At 34.5% G+C, this 16,688-nt stretch overlaps 1 protein-coding gene across 13 annotated transcripts in view; it reads left to right on the top strand.

The window, feature by feature from the left end:
* FAM135A (family with sequence similarity 135 member A) overlaps positions 1-16,688 on the top strand; it is a 123,498-nt gene that overhangs the window by 64,189 nt on the left and 42,621 nt on the right. For 8 of the 13 annotated variants that reach the window (XM_067702854.1, XM_067702853.1, XM_067702856.1 and 5 more), the window contains 4 exons: positions 93-246; positions 4,190-4,267; positions 8,340-8,389; positions 14,287-14,442. In XM_067702854.1, coding sequence (XP_067558955.1) covers positions 93-246; positions 4,190-4,267; positions 8,340-8,389; positions 14,287-14,442 — 438 coding nt within the window. Of the gene's footprint in view, positions 1-92; positions 247-4,189; positions 4,268-8,286; positions 8,390-14,286; positions 14,443-16,688 lie in introns of those variants that run through there. The other 5 variants (XM_067702855.1, XM_067702863.1, XM_067702858.1 and 2 more) reach the window with 3 other exon arrangements.

The raw sequence follows: 16,688 nt of genomic DNA, 5'->3' as shown, positions 1-16,688 counted from the left end.
ATTTGTAAGTCCTTTATTTTTCTAAGCTTCAAGGGTGCTATTTTTAGACTCTTGGTTACTAACAGTGTGTCCCAAATCGACTCCTTGTTTAGGGCTTCAGCTTCGTCATTGCAGACTCCTTCCTGCGTCACGCCTACCGTTTCCATTACACCCTCTGCGCCACCCTCCTGCTGGCCTTCAAGGGGCTGCACAGCTACTTCATTACGGTAACGGAAGAGCTTCCCTCTTGTCAGAAACTAGAACTGGGTATGTTGAAAGTAGCCAGACCTCTGCTTTAGTTCAAGGCACTCTCTTCATTCTCATATTGCTAGTTATCAGCTTGGCCATAGTTTCTGTACTAAAACCAAGTTTATGTGCTTCACTTTTGCTTCTCTCTCAACTTCATCTTTTTCAATCTTTGATAATTACTTTCTGAAATTAAAAAAAACTGTATGATATTGAGAAATAATTTCTTGGTGCTAAGTTTGAAATGAGTCTTTTGGTAGATTTTTTTGAACAGTATGTCAATATTACTACTTCTCTTAGAATACAAGCAGAAAGCTTACTAGAAAACAAATGTAATTATCCATAGAATTATTAGATAGGGAAGAGAAATTAGATAGATTAGGTAACATAAATTAAATCCATACTTCCAAATATTTAACAGTCTAAGCAGATTGTAGGTACTTGGGACCTTTGTTTTTAAATATGTTTGGTGTTTTTTTTGTTTTGTTTTGTTTTGTTTTGCGGTACGTGGACCTGTCACTGCTGTGGCCTCTCCCGTTGCGGAGCACAGGCTCAGCGGCCCATGGCTCACGGACCCAGCCGCTCCGCGGCATGTGGGATCCTCCCGGACCGGGGCACAAACCCGCGTCCCCTGCATCGGCAGGCGGACCCTCAACCACTGCGCCACCAGGGAAGCCCCATATGTTTGGTTTTAAGTGATCTCAGATCTTATTTCTTTTATTTCATTTCAGAAAATAATAACATTACTCAGTTTTAACATTCTGAAAATTTTTCAAATAATTTTAAAACACTAGTCTTTGGTTTTTGTCTGACATTAATATCTGCATGTATATTGTAATACACAATAAAAAATCATATTGCCTTGATTTTGTATACCACTTGTAGTTTGCAAAATACATATATCACTTCACAGAAGATAAATTATTGAGATTTGCAAAAATGTTTTTATTCAGACATTTTATGAAAGTTTTATAAGCTTTTACTTTCAAATATCAGCTAATAGCTCATCATAAAAAGCACATTTTAATTCTCTTTAGAATAAATTATTTTCATCATTACATACTTGAATAAATCAGAAATTACTTTTTAAATTTTACTGAAATTAATCACTGTTCTTATTTCTTTGTTCCTCAAGGATCTGTCTTTTAACAATATTGATGCACTATCAAAAATAGTTACTGAAAATAATTCTTGGGTTTGAGACTAATTAACCCGTTTTTATAACTGCCTGTCTTGAGATACAAAAGAATTGTAAGAAAGTGATCTGTACCTCACTGAAGTTCAGCTGTGAGAACAGGCTGGCTGTTGTACCACTGCCTGTCAGCAGATGCTCCCACGGGTTGGATTAATTTCATTATCAGTCAGTTGAGTGCACACTTTTCCTGACTTGACTAGAAACAGATATCATTCAGTTGACTATTTAGAATGTTTAATTCAAGGATCCCAATGTATCCCCAGTTTTACAAGCAGTAGGAAAATGTTTGTTCTTTCTTGCTCATGTATTCTTCCTCAAGTCAAAAATGGTAGTACGGAAACCTTTTGATTACTATTCTCTGGAATATTCTTTTTCCTTGCTGTTTCATGTACTTAGAATCTTCTATTTCCCTTAGGAAAATCCTTTAAGAGACCACTGCCTCAAATGTAAACTTCTAAAAATGTTCTTTTTTGAAAATGAAAGAATTGTTTGTAGAATAGAGCTAATTTAAGCTATCACTAATCCTCAATTAATGGAAAAATTATGCTTCATGTATTTTTTAATTTGGTTCTTTGGGATTCAAACACATTTTCTTAGGAGAATTATATGATACATTTTGGTTAACTTAGGTTTAATGGTCAGACCACAAAACTATTAAACCATAATGTTAATGAAGGGCGATACCATGTTACTGAAAAGTAGTGGTATGACACAGAAACCACGTGGAATGGCATTTCTATAGGAGAATTTGTTAGTAGTTTGGATGTTGAATTCGTGGAGCATCATCGTGTAGTGCTCAGCACTGCATGTGCATGTGTGCACCATTGCTGTCACTTACTACCTGTAAGTAACTGGGACTGTTTATGCAAACTGGTTTCCATTCTAAGGGCAGGAGGATTGAAGGGGTCCAGATGTGCTGAATGCATCAGGAAGGGAAGAGGAGGGCATCCAGAAAGCAGAAGGCGTGAGGAAGCTCCACAAGGAAAACTGGTTAACGGAGGAATTCCTTCGGGCTGAGCAAAGTGCTGAGGAAAGAGCAGGCCTCTTCTAGGTCTTTGAAGAGCTTTGACATCCCCTTTCCCTTAATAAGGAGTCAGTTCAGCACTGAGAGACACAGGAGAGACTCCCACAGCTGGGTGGGGTTCTTGTGGGTTAGTACAGAGAGCCCTGTCTGAGGTGGGCCTGTCCATGCTGTGTGCACGGAATTTTCAGAGTTTTAACGTGTAATGTTTCCGAATGGAAAAACACTTGAACCACATTTTAACTTATAAAAAAATATTTCTGTACAAAAGGAAATAATGTTTAAAGGAAACAAGCATCTCTTTTCAAAGGCAAAGATTTATTTCAAATCGCTTAGACAGTATTAGCACTAATTTATCTAACTTCAGTATGATAATTCATTTATTTATAAGATTTTTAACTTTGGAGTAAGGATGGCTTTTATGGCATATATGTTTTACTTTGGGCTTATGAATATAATGTAGAAAATATCATAATTAAAAGAGCCCTTATGTTTAATTTCAGGAGTCAGTTACTAAATGAATTATCAATTTTATTCCAAATTATTTGCTTAAAATATTTTATCAGAAAATAAAATTCTAAAGCAAACCCCTAGACTTCAGTTTCAAATAAGTAAATAATAGTGGCAGAATAAAATTATTAGTACCTTACACATGGTGTTTACTCAAAATATATTTGTTGAATGGATGAATGAATGAAATAGCACAATACAGTTTTTGTTGATAATTGAAAAGTACATAAACATCAGCACATACTTTATAGTAGTTTCCTAGGGATTTTTAAATTCAAGATTCATCTTCAGTAAATATTTATCAGTGATACTTTGTGTTATTCTTAAACTTTTCATTATTTATATTTTCTATTTATTGTGAATTTTAGTTTATTCTTGAATGCATATTCTAGGAAAACATCTAAAAATATTATTAACTATTCAAAAAAAACTATTGCATATTCTGAACTATTAACATTGTTTATTTTTATCCTAGCAAAATTAGATTGTAGGCACTAGATAATATTTCTGTAAAACGCTGTTGACTAAACATCATTATATTCACCAGTTTTAGTAAGTTTGTAAAGTAGTTCTTGATTAGAGGATGTATTCTATTTCCTTCTACTATTTAGCGCTTTTCTTGAGTTTTCAAATATGTATATATTTAAAAGTCTTAAATTCCACCATGGTGTGTGAGGAGTGTATCTAAACTCTATTCCCTTTTTAAAAATAATGCCTTGAATTCTGTTCTGCTTGTGTCTTTTTCTTTTCTCGTAGATGAATGATGTACATTTTTTTGATGACATACAGTTAAATATTGGTTTGGTGCAAGGAACCCTTACTGAAAATGGGTGTCAGGGATTCTGGAATCTAGGCTTTACCAAGTCTTGTAACCTTTTGGGGCCCCGGTCTCTACACTTGTAAAGGCAGGGGGTTGACCTCGCTGATCTCTGAGACCCCTGCCAACTCTAAAGTTCTGAGTTTAAGAAACTAAAACATAAAAATAATATTGGATTATGAAATGTTGAGCGGCACATACACTTAAATAGAGAAAAGAACAAAGTAACATAAACGTGAATGTACATCATTTGTAATTCTAATAAGCTAATTAACTAACTGAAAGATTTTGCTTTAGTGTTCTAATCTAATTGCACTATCACATCAATACTAAAACTATTAATAACAAATTGGAAAATTCTAATAAATTTTATTGTAAAAGGAGTATAGTAACTAGTGCTGTGTGCAATCCTTATAACTAGCCAAGGCCAACATGCAGGTCCTTTATGAGCGCCTTCTCAGAAGAAAACAGCCACCAACCCAGAAAGACACCTGTCTAGGTACGTTTACAAATAGGTTAAGTAAATAATCCCTTTTAATTAGCAGGAAACTTTGCTTTAAATTAGTGTCAAATTTCATAAATATGTATTTCTTAATATTGTATGTTCCTACCACCCTTATGTAAGAACTTACTATTAGAATCAATTTGGTTTGTAGATAAGCTTTGGTTAATTTGTAATTAATTTTAATATTGAAGTTTTTATTTAAAACTGGAAATGTTAAATGCAAAGATTCCTTTGGCTTTTAACATATTCATTTTAGAGTTCCTACAAAGAGCACTTTTTGGAAACCATGTTCATTGCCAGAATTTGTTGGTTTAATGGTAATGCCTTAAATTTGTTCAAAGTCAGTTTGTCTTTGGATAGGGCTAAGGTTAATAAAATGTGGTTAAAAAACTGAAGCTAATTTCATGCATTACAGAAGTAAAGAGAGAAGCATCTTTAGTATCTGGCTTTGTTTTTTGAGTCAATTTGTATTTATTTTTTATTGTTCTAAGTTTAAAAAGCAAAATACAGTAATATCAAGTCGCCACTATCCAGATATGTTACACATTTGAAAGGAAATATTGCGATCTCATTATTTTATTGATATATTTCCCTATATGTTATAGACTTTTGTTCTTGAATAGCAATAGTACTTAATTTATTATCTTTCCATAAGTATACTGAAAGTTTTTACTTGGTGTTGAATAGACCATCACTATTACATTTTTTAAAAGTTACTAAAAGCTGTAGAAATAAAAAATAAAATTAAATCACAGCATTTGTTTCTCAGTTTTCGGAAGTATGGACAAAAGGAAATTAAGGAGCCAAAATCTTTCTCCACATTTCTCAAATGAAAACTAGCCCAGAAATACTTAAATTGTGTCAGTTTTCACTAAAACTGTGAAGTGAGAAACTTATCTTGTTATCAGGAAGGAAAAAAGAAAGGTTGAAGATTTATTTATGATCATTATTTTAGAATATAATTTTATATTCTCATTAAGTAACTTAACTATAAAATTGAAGAATTCATGGTGTGAAACGGTCATTTATGACATGTTTTAGTGGTCTTTTTAGCAATAAAAATATACTTCTCATTAACTATTGTATTGTCAGCCTATCAGTTTAGATGTAAGCATGCTAAATAATTTTTAAAAACGCTGCTCATATAATAAGGCCTATATAAAGAAGGGCCCAGTATTTGGTTGAGTGGGAAAAGACTTGATTCAAAACTAAAACATAGTGAAGTTCGTTAATAACACTTTTTTTGAGATATCTTTCATCCTTAACTCCTAGCAGTGTATTGGTATTATCTGAACTATGCTATGAGTATCTGTTGAATGAATGAGGAGATGAGAGGGTGGATAGATTTAGAAGATAAATTTAAGATACATTTACCTTTCGACTTAGCAACTCCATTTTTGTTCATCTGTAGCACGGAAAGGAGTACTCGTATGTAACGGTATATGTGCACGCACATTGATCACAGTATTCTTAGTGGCAAAACACTGAAAACAAAGATAAATGCCCATCATTCAGCAAAGAATGGACTTTGAGGTACCCACACCAAGGGATATTATGCAGCCATTTGAAAAAAGTGCTTTAGGGCTGCATATCCCATTTACATGGAGTAGTGCTGAGAGAAAAAAAGCAAATCGCAGCACGTTTGTAAAATACACCCATTTTTGGAAAGCAGTGACTCCAGATCTCATATATGTATATATTTGAAAATATGGAAGGATGTGTTCTAAGCTGCCACCTTCAATTAGCAGGAGGAGCCAAGGTAAAACAAAGTGTGTAGGGAGCTCCCTGGTGGCCTAGTGGTTAGGATTCCAGGCTTTCGCTGCCACGGCCTGGGTTCAGTCCCTGGTTGGGGAACTGAGATCACACCGCATGGTGCTGCCGAAAAGAAAACTTGTAAGAAAATAACCTGTATACGTTTCTATACAGTTGTATAAATAGATATATAGGCATTTTTAAAGGAAAAATTAATAAACTCAGTTAAAATCCTAAATGATGTTGAAATCATTTCATCTCAAAGGTTTTGAAGTTAAGTTTAGCATTTAAGCATCCCTGAAGGTGTTTGCATTGAAGTAGCTCTCACGAGCCATAATGCAAATGGACCAGTTTCTGCACTTAGGCTCTTGTATGTAAAGATGAGAAAAGTGTATCAAAACTCTAAAAAGTTTATTTTCATTTTTTAAAAATTCATAGGTAGGATATGTAACCTACTAAGACCAATTTTGCTGATTTTCTTCTATCAAAGGAAAACATCATGAGTGATGTGAAAACATGTGATGATGTTGGCATATGGAAGTTATGATTTTAATACAGGGTCTGCCAGATTTTTTCTTTTTTTTTTGGAAAACCTAACATTAGAAGCCACTGATTTACCTGACTGTGAAATGATTTTTGAAATCTCAGCAGATTTCTTTAGTTATCAGTGGGTTATTTATATATTTGGTGAATTCCAAAACATTTGTGTGTCCTCCTGGTTTTAGTTACCAACAGAGTGTTTGTTGTTCCCATCATAGCTTGGTTGTGTTCAGCACATCAGTGTAACTGCTTATTTTATCAAATTTAAATGTTTATCATTCTTTTTATCAACTAGTAAACATTCAGTATACCTTACGAGACAGTGAGCTGATGAATGAATTCAAGGATGTCACAGAATGTATTCTTGCTTTTGTGTGAGAATGATCAGTTAAACTCCCTTAGAGCCACACGATTATGGAATGTTGTGTGCTGACGCTATGCTGTTAGAGTTCTCTTAGGAGAACTCATTTTAGTTTGATTTCTGAAGAAAAACTGAGTATATCTAAACATGATATTTCAGGCTTTAGCGAAATGTATTCCCTGCAAAAAGTAACTAATAAGTCTTCTATTCTGTTAGTTTCTGTACTCCTTTGTAAATATTACCATTTTGATTGTAAATTAATCTGCACCCCCCTTTGTAAATGGTTGTAGCATACATTAAATAAGTCAGGATTATATGGGAAAAAATTGCCTCGGTTTTAGACTGTCTGATAGACAACTGAATTTATTAAACTAAAATAGAAACTTACTTTTTGTCGGAAAGGATTTTGTCATTCATTTTCATTAAACAGCTTATATTCCACGCATGCTTTATATATGTTTTGGTTATAAAAATTATTTTGACTTGAACTATTAGCTACTGTAAAAAGCGGAGCTTTTGTAAAAAGTGAAGCATGTACATATGTAATACAAAATACTAAGATCACTGGAATTTATAATATGTGAAGTGCAATAAAACCTTAGTTGTATGTTTTATCTTTTCTGTGGTGCAGTTGTGCAAGTTACTTGAGGTATATAGTCAGTAGTTCCTTGACAGCGTTAGCCTCTTATGAGAACAGAAACCCGCTACTTAATACAGGCATACCTCACTTTATTGCACTTCACGGATACTGTGTTTTCCACAAATTGAAGATTTATGGCAACCCTATGGCAAGCAAGTCTGTTGGCAGCATTTTTCCCAACAGCATTTGCTCATTTTGTGTCTGTATCACATTTTGGTAGTTCTCTCACTATTTCAAGCTTTTTCATTATTATCATTATTTTAGTATGGTGATCTGTGATCAGTGATTTTTTATGTTACTATTGCAAAAAGAGTACAATTCACTGAAGGCTCAGATAATGGTTGGCATTTTTTTAGCAATAAAATATTTTTAAATTAAGGTATGTACATTGTTTTTTAGACATAATGCTATTGCACACTTAATAGACTACAGTATAGTATAAATGTAACTTTTACATGCACTGGGAAACCAGAAAATTCATGTAATTAGCTTTATTGCAGTTTTCACTCTTTTGCAGTGGTCTGGAACTGAACTGCAATATTTTCGAGGTATGCCTGTAATCAGAACATAGAATTTACTAATTATCACATTACCTGCATGATTAATGTGTTTAGAAAAATATATTACATTGAAATTTAACTCATTTAATATAGTCCTATATTTTGCAACCTTCTGGTTTTTTAAAGGTAATTTAATTTATTTCTATAATTTCAAAAACAGTTTACAGATCTAACATTGAGATACTTCCTCCAATTACTCTTTACTCCTTTCAGAGGAAATGGATGTGGAAGCGCGACTTACTGAATTATGTGAAGAAGTCAAGGTACTTGCATTTTTAAAATTCACGTTACCAAGTTATTTGAGTGGATTCTGTTTTCTAAGTATTTTATTGAACAAAATATTAATTATTTATCCTTTCTAAAATGCAAAGATAAAATTGTTGATCTAGGTAGAAACACAACTTACTTGATCAAACAACATTTGACTTGAACGTGAAGTTAAATTAACTTTAAAATGTATATTATTGTGCATATGAATGAAATAGCAAAGACAATTAACTGATCAGAAGTGTCCTTTTTCTCTTATTAGTTCACTCAAAGAATTTCTGGAAAAATTTTTTTAAGCATTACTTAAACTTACATACTTTTGTAAAGTGATATTGTTTAGAAATGAAAGTTTGTTTTATTTCAAGAGATCAGTTTGTCTCAGACCATTTTTCCACTAGTTCATTCTTGCAATTAAATTGAATAGATTTTTATTTTTCCTTTTTCTTCCCCATGGAACTAAGTGTTTTGACTATTTTAGGATCCCTATGTATTTCACTCTTATTTAGCTACGTTAATGGAAGAAATCGGAGACATGAATCAAACAAAAATATATTGACTTCGGGTTGTATTTCTGTATGTAAATTTAAATGAGGACTTGACCCCTTTGGAAAAGGTATTTACCTTCTCCTTGTAAAATTATACATAGGCAGGAGCACTAATGTCATTATAATAGTTGCCCCAAAGAATTATATACGCTTAGAAATAATCTTAATAAGATGTTTGTGATTAATATGGAAAAAAAATACAGTGTCTCACTGACATATTAAAGGAAATTTGGATGAATAAACATTTATGATACTCCCAGACAGAAAGGTGAACGATCTCTGAAAGATCCAGTTTTTCTCAAGTTAATAATATTAATGTGTCTGTATCAAAATACTGTTGGAAACTTTAAACTTATGTTAAAGATCACTTAAAGAAAGATAAGGATGACTAAGAAAAACTTTTGAATAATAATAATATAGAGGGACTTGCCCAAGTGGATGCTAACATATATATATATAAAACTACAGTTATGGAAATAGAGTAGGACTTCTCTAAAAGACTAGAAAGACAAATCAATGAAACTAAATAGCACTGAAACAGTCACTAAATATGTTTAAGAATTGAATATATGATAAAATACCGGGTTACATAAATAGTGTGGTAAAATACCATACTATAGAAGAAAATTCTAAATGGACTTGAAGAGTTAAATGTCCAGAAAAATTTGGAAGATAAATTTACATATACATGTATATATAAACAATCTGATCTTAGGATATGAAATAACTTTTTCAGAGTAATAGTATAAAAGACAAAATAAGGTATTGATGATTTGAAACTTCTTTAAAACAAAATAAAATATAAATAAAGTTGAAAGGAAGCAATAAACTGGAAGAAAATATTTGCAATACTTAAAAGTGGCAAATGATTAATACTCACAATATATAAAGAAGTCCTATGCATCAGTTTCAAAACACCCCCCGGGAAAAAGGGATGTGCATAGAGGCAATGTACAAAATGCAGTTCTTAGCAGAACAAGTTGGCTACATAGGTGACACTAAGTCTTACTGAAAACCAGGGAAATGCATATTTAAACAATAAAAGGGTTTTTTGACCATGAAATTTGCAAAAATGAAAGTGACTGCTAATCTGCATTGTTGATAAGGGTGTAGGGAAACTAGTATCTGCCTGTGCTGTTGGTGAGGGTAGAAACTGGTACATTTTTTAGGTCACTTCATCAGTCTATTCTGAAAACATCTATTAAAACACATGCTCTGCCACAAAACAGTTTTTATTTAGGAATCTGTCCCGCAGAAGTGCTAATACATTTCAACAGACATAAAGAATTGTCAATTCCCATGTAGCCATTTGAAAGGATTAGGCAAGTCTCTATGCATTGACATGGATTCTTTAATTCAAGATATATGTATTCATTTATGATGCAAGGTACTGTTTTCATGCTGAAAAGCTCTCTAGGATATATTAATTGAAAAAGTAGGGACTTCCCTGGCAGTCCAGTGGTTAAGACTTTGCCTTCCAATACAGGGTGTTCATGTAGGATCCCTGATCCGGGAGCTAAGATCCTACATGCCTCAGGGCCAAAAAACCAAAATGTAAAACAGAAACAATGTTGTAACAAATTCAATAAAGACTTAAAAAAATGGTCCACGTCAAAAATCTTTAAAAGAAAAAATAAGTTGGAAAAATATGAGTACGATTTTTATATGTTAATAAAAGCTCTGTATGTATTTGATCATATTTGTGTGATTAGAATACATATAAAATATTTGAAAGGATATATATACACACATACATATACATTTCAAACTTAACAAAAATACAGAAAACAGGGCTTCCCTCGTGGCACAGTGGTTGAGAGTCCGCCTGCCGATGCAGCGGATACGGGTTCGTGCCCCGGTCCGGGAGGATCTCACATGCCGCGGAGCGGCTAGGCCCGTGAGCCATGGCCGCTGAGCCTGCGCGTCCGGAGCCTGTGCTCCGCAACGGGAGAGGCCATAGCAGTGAGAGGCCCGCGTACCGCAAAAAAACAAAAACAATGAAGGATGGGGCTGTGAAGGAAAAGTTTTATTCTTTACTCTATATCCATCTGTATTAAGTGTCAAAAAATTATATGTATTCAAATATTACTAATAAATTTTTATGTACTCGTATTTAATTTCAGCATTTAAATGGACGTCGTAAAATTTAACGTAAACTATGGTAAACTTTGACAGCAGATAGAATACACAAGAGGTGGAATAATAAGTCTTACAAAGAGGTCTTACAAATCGTTAAGGAAACCTGTTATTCCCCATTTTTCATATTAATATAGGTTAGACACCAAATTACAAAAACTGGTAATAAGTATATGGAAAATATTTAATTATCAAAGAACCCAAAATTTAAATATTCTGACATCATTTTTAACCTAGCTGTGATTTTTTTTTTTTTTTTTTTTCACGGTACGTGCAGCTCCCACTCTTGTGGCCTCTCCCGTTGCGGAGCACAGGCTCTGGACGCGCAGGCTCAGCGGCCATGGCACACGGGCCCAGCCGCTCCGCGGCACGTGGGATCTTCCCGGACCGGGGCACGAACCCGTGTCCCCTGCATCGGCAGGCGGACTCTCAACCACTGCGCCACCAGGGAAGCCCTAGCTGTGATTTTTTAATAACAATGTAATGCTTATTGAGATGCGCTGAGATACAGATTCTCGTACCTCGTAGATCTTTCTCAGAGATTAGTTTGGCAGTATGTATCCAAAGCCAAAAAGAGTATTTCTTCTTAATTTATACCAAATAAACAGAAATTCATATGTAGTGTAACTTATAATATTGTAAAACATTAACCTAAATAAATCCCCAACAGTAGGACAATGGTTAAAGAAATCATGGGACACTCATAATCTAAAGAAGTTGTACAACCTTAAAAATGTTGCTTTCAACAAATGTTCGATGATGTAGGGAAATGCTCATACTGTGTTATCCAGTGAAAATGGCATAAAGCTATATATGATTCTGTTTTTTTCCTCTCTATAACTGAAAAAAATTGAAGACTATAAACTAAAATGAACTTTATTTTTTTCTTTTTTGCTTTCCCCCATTTCCAAGTCTATTAAAGTAAGCACCATTTTGTAATCAAACAAGGTCAGTGAGTGCTATGAATAGGACAAAATAATGAATGTTATTTGAAAAAAATATATAAATGTAAGGTCTTATTATTCCTACATTTATACATATAAAAGATCTTGTCAAACTTAATTCTGATTTCCTTTTTAATATAAAAAAGAGATTATTATTTATATTTTGACACTTACTGTAAAGAGTTATATAAACCAAAGGAGTAATTGATACCCGAAGGGATGCTTTTCCCAATAATGAAAATACTAAAAGTCCTTTCTCAGAACCTTGGTGCCATGATCCCTGAGAAATACAATTAATAAATACAAGGTATCTAGATAGCCTCGCTCTCTGGAGGAGAATTAGCTCTACTTGTGTGTAGATTATACTAGGGGTAGCATTGCTTGCCTTACGTAGTGCTATTTAATCACTGTCAAATACTTACTCTAGTCTTCTTTTCCTAACTCCATTAAATTCATTCCTGAAACAATACTGCAGGTTTCAGCTTCTTTATAGTACATCTTAATCTTTTGTGTGTTCTTAGGAGACATGAGAAACTTGTTAGCTTCATTTCTAATAACACTTATAAACCATTTCCTGGGGCAGAACACCTCTGTAGAATTTCTGTGTATGTTGATGAATCAGTACTTATCATCTGTTGACTCTATTAGCTTCCATTCCAGAATTCTGGAATTTGTCAGCGTTTTCTGAGTTTGTCCTTGTATTCTGGGAGCTTTTTCCTTATCCGAGGCCTGTAATTCCTTATTCATTCATTCATTTATTCGTCCAGTTAGTATTTATTGAGTGACTACTGTGTACCGGTAACCAGAGTCACAAAAGTGAATAAGACACGATCCCTTCCTTTCTTACTAATGCTGCGGAGTTTTTGTTTTAAGTGTTCTCTTAGTTAAGAAGATAAATGGAAGCTTGGTTTGGGTTGGGGAAGAAAAGCCTGCTGGATTGCAGACTTCAAAAAGAAGCCAATACAAACTGAGAGAAAGAGGGTCATATGTGATAAGCAACATTTGGGGGTTTTGTTTGTTTTTAGAAAGGGAGGGTGCAGTGCAGTTTGGGACACGTTGAACTGTCCAAGTACAGTCATCCAGTAGATGCTGGATCTAGAGCTCGGGGAGATGTGATCCAGAGCCATAAATGAGGCCATCATTGGTGTGTAGGTGGGAATGGCTCTCAGCTTCAATCTGAGCAGACTTCTTCCATCTTTACAGTAGGAAAATGAGATCAGCACCCATGTATGTATTTAAAGTAGATTTCTTAGTGTTACTAGTAATTAAAGACAGATTTTTGCATCAAGATACTACGTCCCTGAAGACTGACTGCTGCCTCAGTGTATTGAAGAAAAGCCTGTCCTTATGATAAAAATGCTTGACCAAAGAGAAACATCATTCTGACTTATAGTCCTTTGTTATTCTTTGTTTAGAAGTTCTTATTTTATCAATTCAAGAAGACCAAATGCCTTTTAGAAGATTCTGCATCTCATTCAGTACTCTTAACTTCCATCATCAGTTTAGGTGAATATTTAAATAAAGGGGATAATTTAATACCACTATTAGAACACTCATAATAGTATATTGTAATCATTTACCCACTTTTCTTTCCTCATTAGACTGCGAACTTTTCATATTAATCTTGGTGTCTGTAGAATGTAGGCCCTAGCATGTAAAATGTGCGCAGTAAATACTGGGTGAGTGAATTGTTAGAAAAGAGAAGGAAAGAAGTGTTCGACAGCTCTATGAAAGGATTCCCGCAAGCAAAATAAAATCTAGGAGCACAGGTGTGAGGGCAAAGCAGTACTTTAGAGAGTGTCTCAGTCCTTTCTGAGGAGTTACGGATCTTTTAAGTACTTTACTTAGCTGATGGGGAAAAAAATCAGATTTTAAGATTTCATCATCTTTCAAAATTTTTATAACTTTCATCATGATTTGTACATTGTGTTTAAAATTCCCAGTATTTTAGTGTTTGAATTTGATCATGTTCTATAGAATCCTGATTTGTAACTTTAGACTATGATGTTATTTCAGTAACAAGATACCTCCGGTATTGAAATATTGGTTAAATGGTCGAAAAGTGCTGTAGTAACTATCAGATAGAAAAAAGCCATGGGTCAGTTGGTCTCTCTCCACACACACATGCAAGTGCGCACACACACATGCAAGCGCGCACACACCCATTTTTTAAAACTAAAAATTTGCCTTTGTATTCTCAGTAATATATATAGGTGTGTTATGGTAATTCTCAGAGAGCAGTAAAGGTTTTTTCCCTTGTCATTTCAGAAAATAGAGAATCCTGATGAACTGGCAGAACTTATAAATATGAATCTCGCACAACTTTGCTCACTTCTAATGGCTTTATGGGGACAGTTTCTGGAAGTTATAACACTACATGAAGAGCTAAGACTAGTACTAGCACAAGAGCACCATACTTTGAGGGTAAGTTTAAAAAAAGTGATGTTAGAGCATTTTAATGAGTACAGTAAGTCCCCTACATACGAATCTTCAAGTTGTGAACTTTGAAAGATGCAAACACATGTTCGCATGTCCAGTCACGTAAGTTAGTCCACGTGTCTGGCTACGTTGTCACGTGCGTGCATCCTCTACAAGTGGTTGTGCTTTTGTGTATTTTACTGTACTGTACTGTATAGAATACAGTAGTATAGTATCTTTATTTCAAGCGTACGACGTCCGGAAGCAAGTGTAAAAGCAGTGGTGATGTAGCTGGTACTGCTAAGAAGCGCCAGCTGTTGTACTGCACTACTGTACTTTTCACGGCACTGTACTGTAAGATCAAAAATGTTTTCTTTATTTTTTGTGTTTCTTTTTATGTATTATTTGTGTGAAAAGTACTATAAACCTATTACAGTATAGTACTATATAGCTGATTGTGTTAGTTGGGTACCTAGGCTAACCTTGTTGGACTTAACAAACAAATTGGCCTTATGAACACACTCTCGGAACAGAACTCGTTCATACGTAGGGGACTTACTGTGTCGCTTTCTATTTCTCCCTTCAGATCTGTTAGTATTTGCTTAATATATTCATGTGTTCTGGTGTTGAGAACATATATATTTACAGTTGGGAACTCCCTGGCAGTCCAGTGGTTAGGACTTGGTGCTTTCACTGCAGTGGCCTGGGTTCAATGCCTTTTCAGGGAACTAAGATGCCACAAGGTGCATGGCACAGCCAAAAATAAATAAATAAATAAATTAGGTCAAGTTGATTGATACGGTTGTTTAACCAATATTCTGGATTAACTTTTTTTTCCTGTATCAGTATTTTAAAGACATACCTTTATCATCATCCTCCATAATCTCGGATGAGAAATCAGTTGTCATTTATATTGTTGTTTCCCTCCAGCTGCTGTTATAATTTTCTCCTTATCTTTGGTTTGAAGCAGTTTGACTCTGACGGTGCCTTGTTGTAGTTCTCTTTATATTGCTTGTAGTTTATATATTTTCTTTATATTTATCTAAATATATATTTATATATTTTCTTGGTATTTATCTTTATGTTTATTTATCTCGTGATTTGCCGAGATCCTCATATCTGCAGGGTGATATTTTTATCAAAATTTTAGCCATTAGAACTACAGAATTTTTCTGCCCCAGTTTTCTCCTCTACTCTCTCTCTGGCATTCTGATTTCACTTATGTTACACTATTTGATATTATTTTGTTTCTTAGTAGTTTTTCTCTGTGCTCTTCAGAGTGAATAATTTCTGTTCTTCCATCTTTGAATTCACTAACTCATTTCTGTAGTGTCTAATCTGCTCTAACTCTTCTCTAGTAAAATTTTCATTTCAGATATATACTTTTTACTTCCAAAATTTGCCTTTGGTTCTTTTCTTTTTTTAATCATTTCATTTTTCTGCTAAGGTTCCTCATCTCTTCATTCATTATGACCAGCTTCTCCCAGTCATTGGCTAGTTTATACTTATGGCTTGAAAGTACTTGCCTGAACTTCTGGTTTCTGATCCAGCTTTAAGAGGCTTGGACTTCATCACTCCCTTTCTAACAACAAGAAAAGAGCTGAACAAACCAAATATCAACACACCTTTTTAGGTCCATTAGAGAACCAAGGCCACGGGATAAACTCCTGACCCCCACACTGGAGAGATGGCTAGCCAGTTACAGAGAATCACATCTTGCCAAAGCAGAAACCAACCCATGAACAGAAGTCACCAGGAGCCAGTACCAGGAGAGCAAAACTTAAACTGTAATTGATGAATTTCTGGAGGCTCAGTGTGAACAAGCTTGAGTTAATAACTCCAGGAGGGCCCAGTCTTAGGGGACACCCACACTTCTATGAGTTTTAGCTCCAGGAACCCTACCAGGTTCACATAGTTCAAATCAGAGAAATCCCCTCATGCAGGGAGAGGGGGAAATAGCCATTTGTAAATACATCCAGAGCATTCTGTCCTTCTTAACAAGACCTTCCTCCTCAGAAACTGTCTTTCTAGAGTCCAGCTGACCTGGGGGACCCAGCTCCAGCCCTCTCTAGCCTTTCACTTGGGGGAAGGAAAATACCCAACTTATAAATTATTAGGGATTCGCAGATTAAAGCAACAGCGAGGTACCATGCACACCTGTAAGAATGACTAAAATTGAAAACACTGACAGCACTAAATATTGGTGAAGATGTGGAGCAACAGGAACTCTCATTCATTGCTGTTGGGGATGC

This window comes from Pseudorca crassidens, chromosome 13, assembly GCF_039906515.1.
Source record: "Pseudorca crassidens isolate mPseCra1 chromosome 13, mPseCra1.hap1, whole genome shotgun sequence".
Taxonomy (NCBI): domain Eukaryota; kingdom Metazoa; phylum Chordata; class Mammalia; order Artiodactyla; family Delphinidae; genus Pseudorca; species Pseudorca crassidens.
This window is presented reverse-complemented; position numbering and strand designations above follow the sequence as displayed.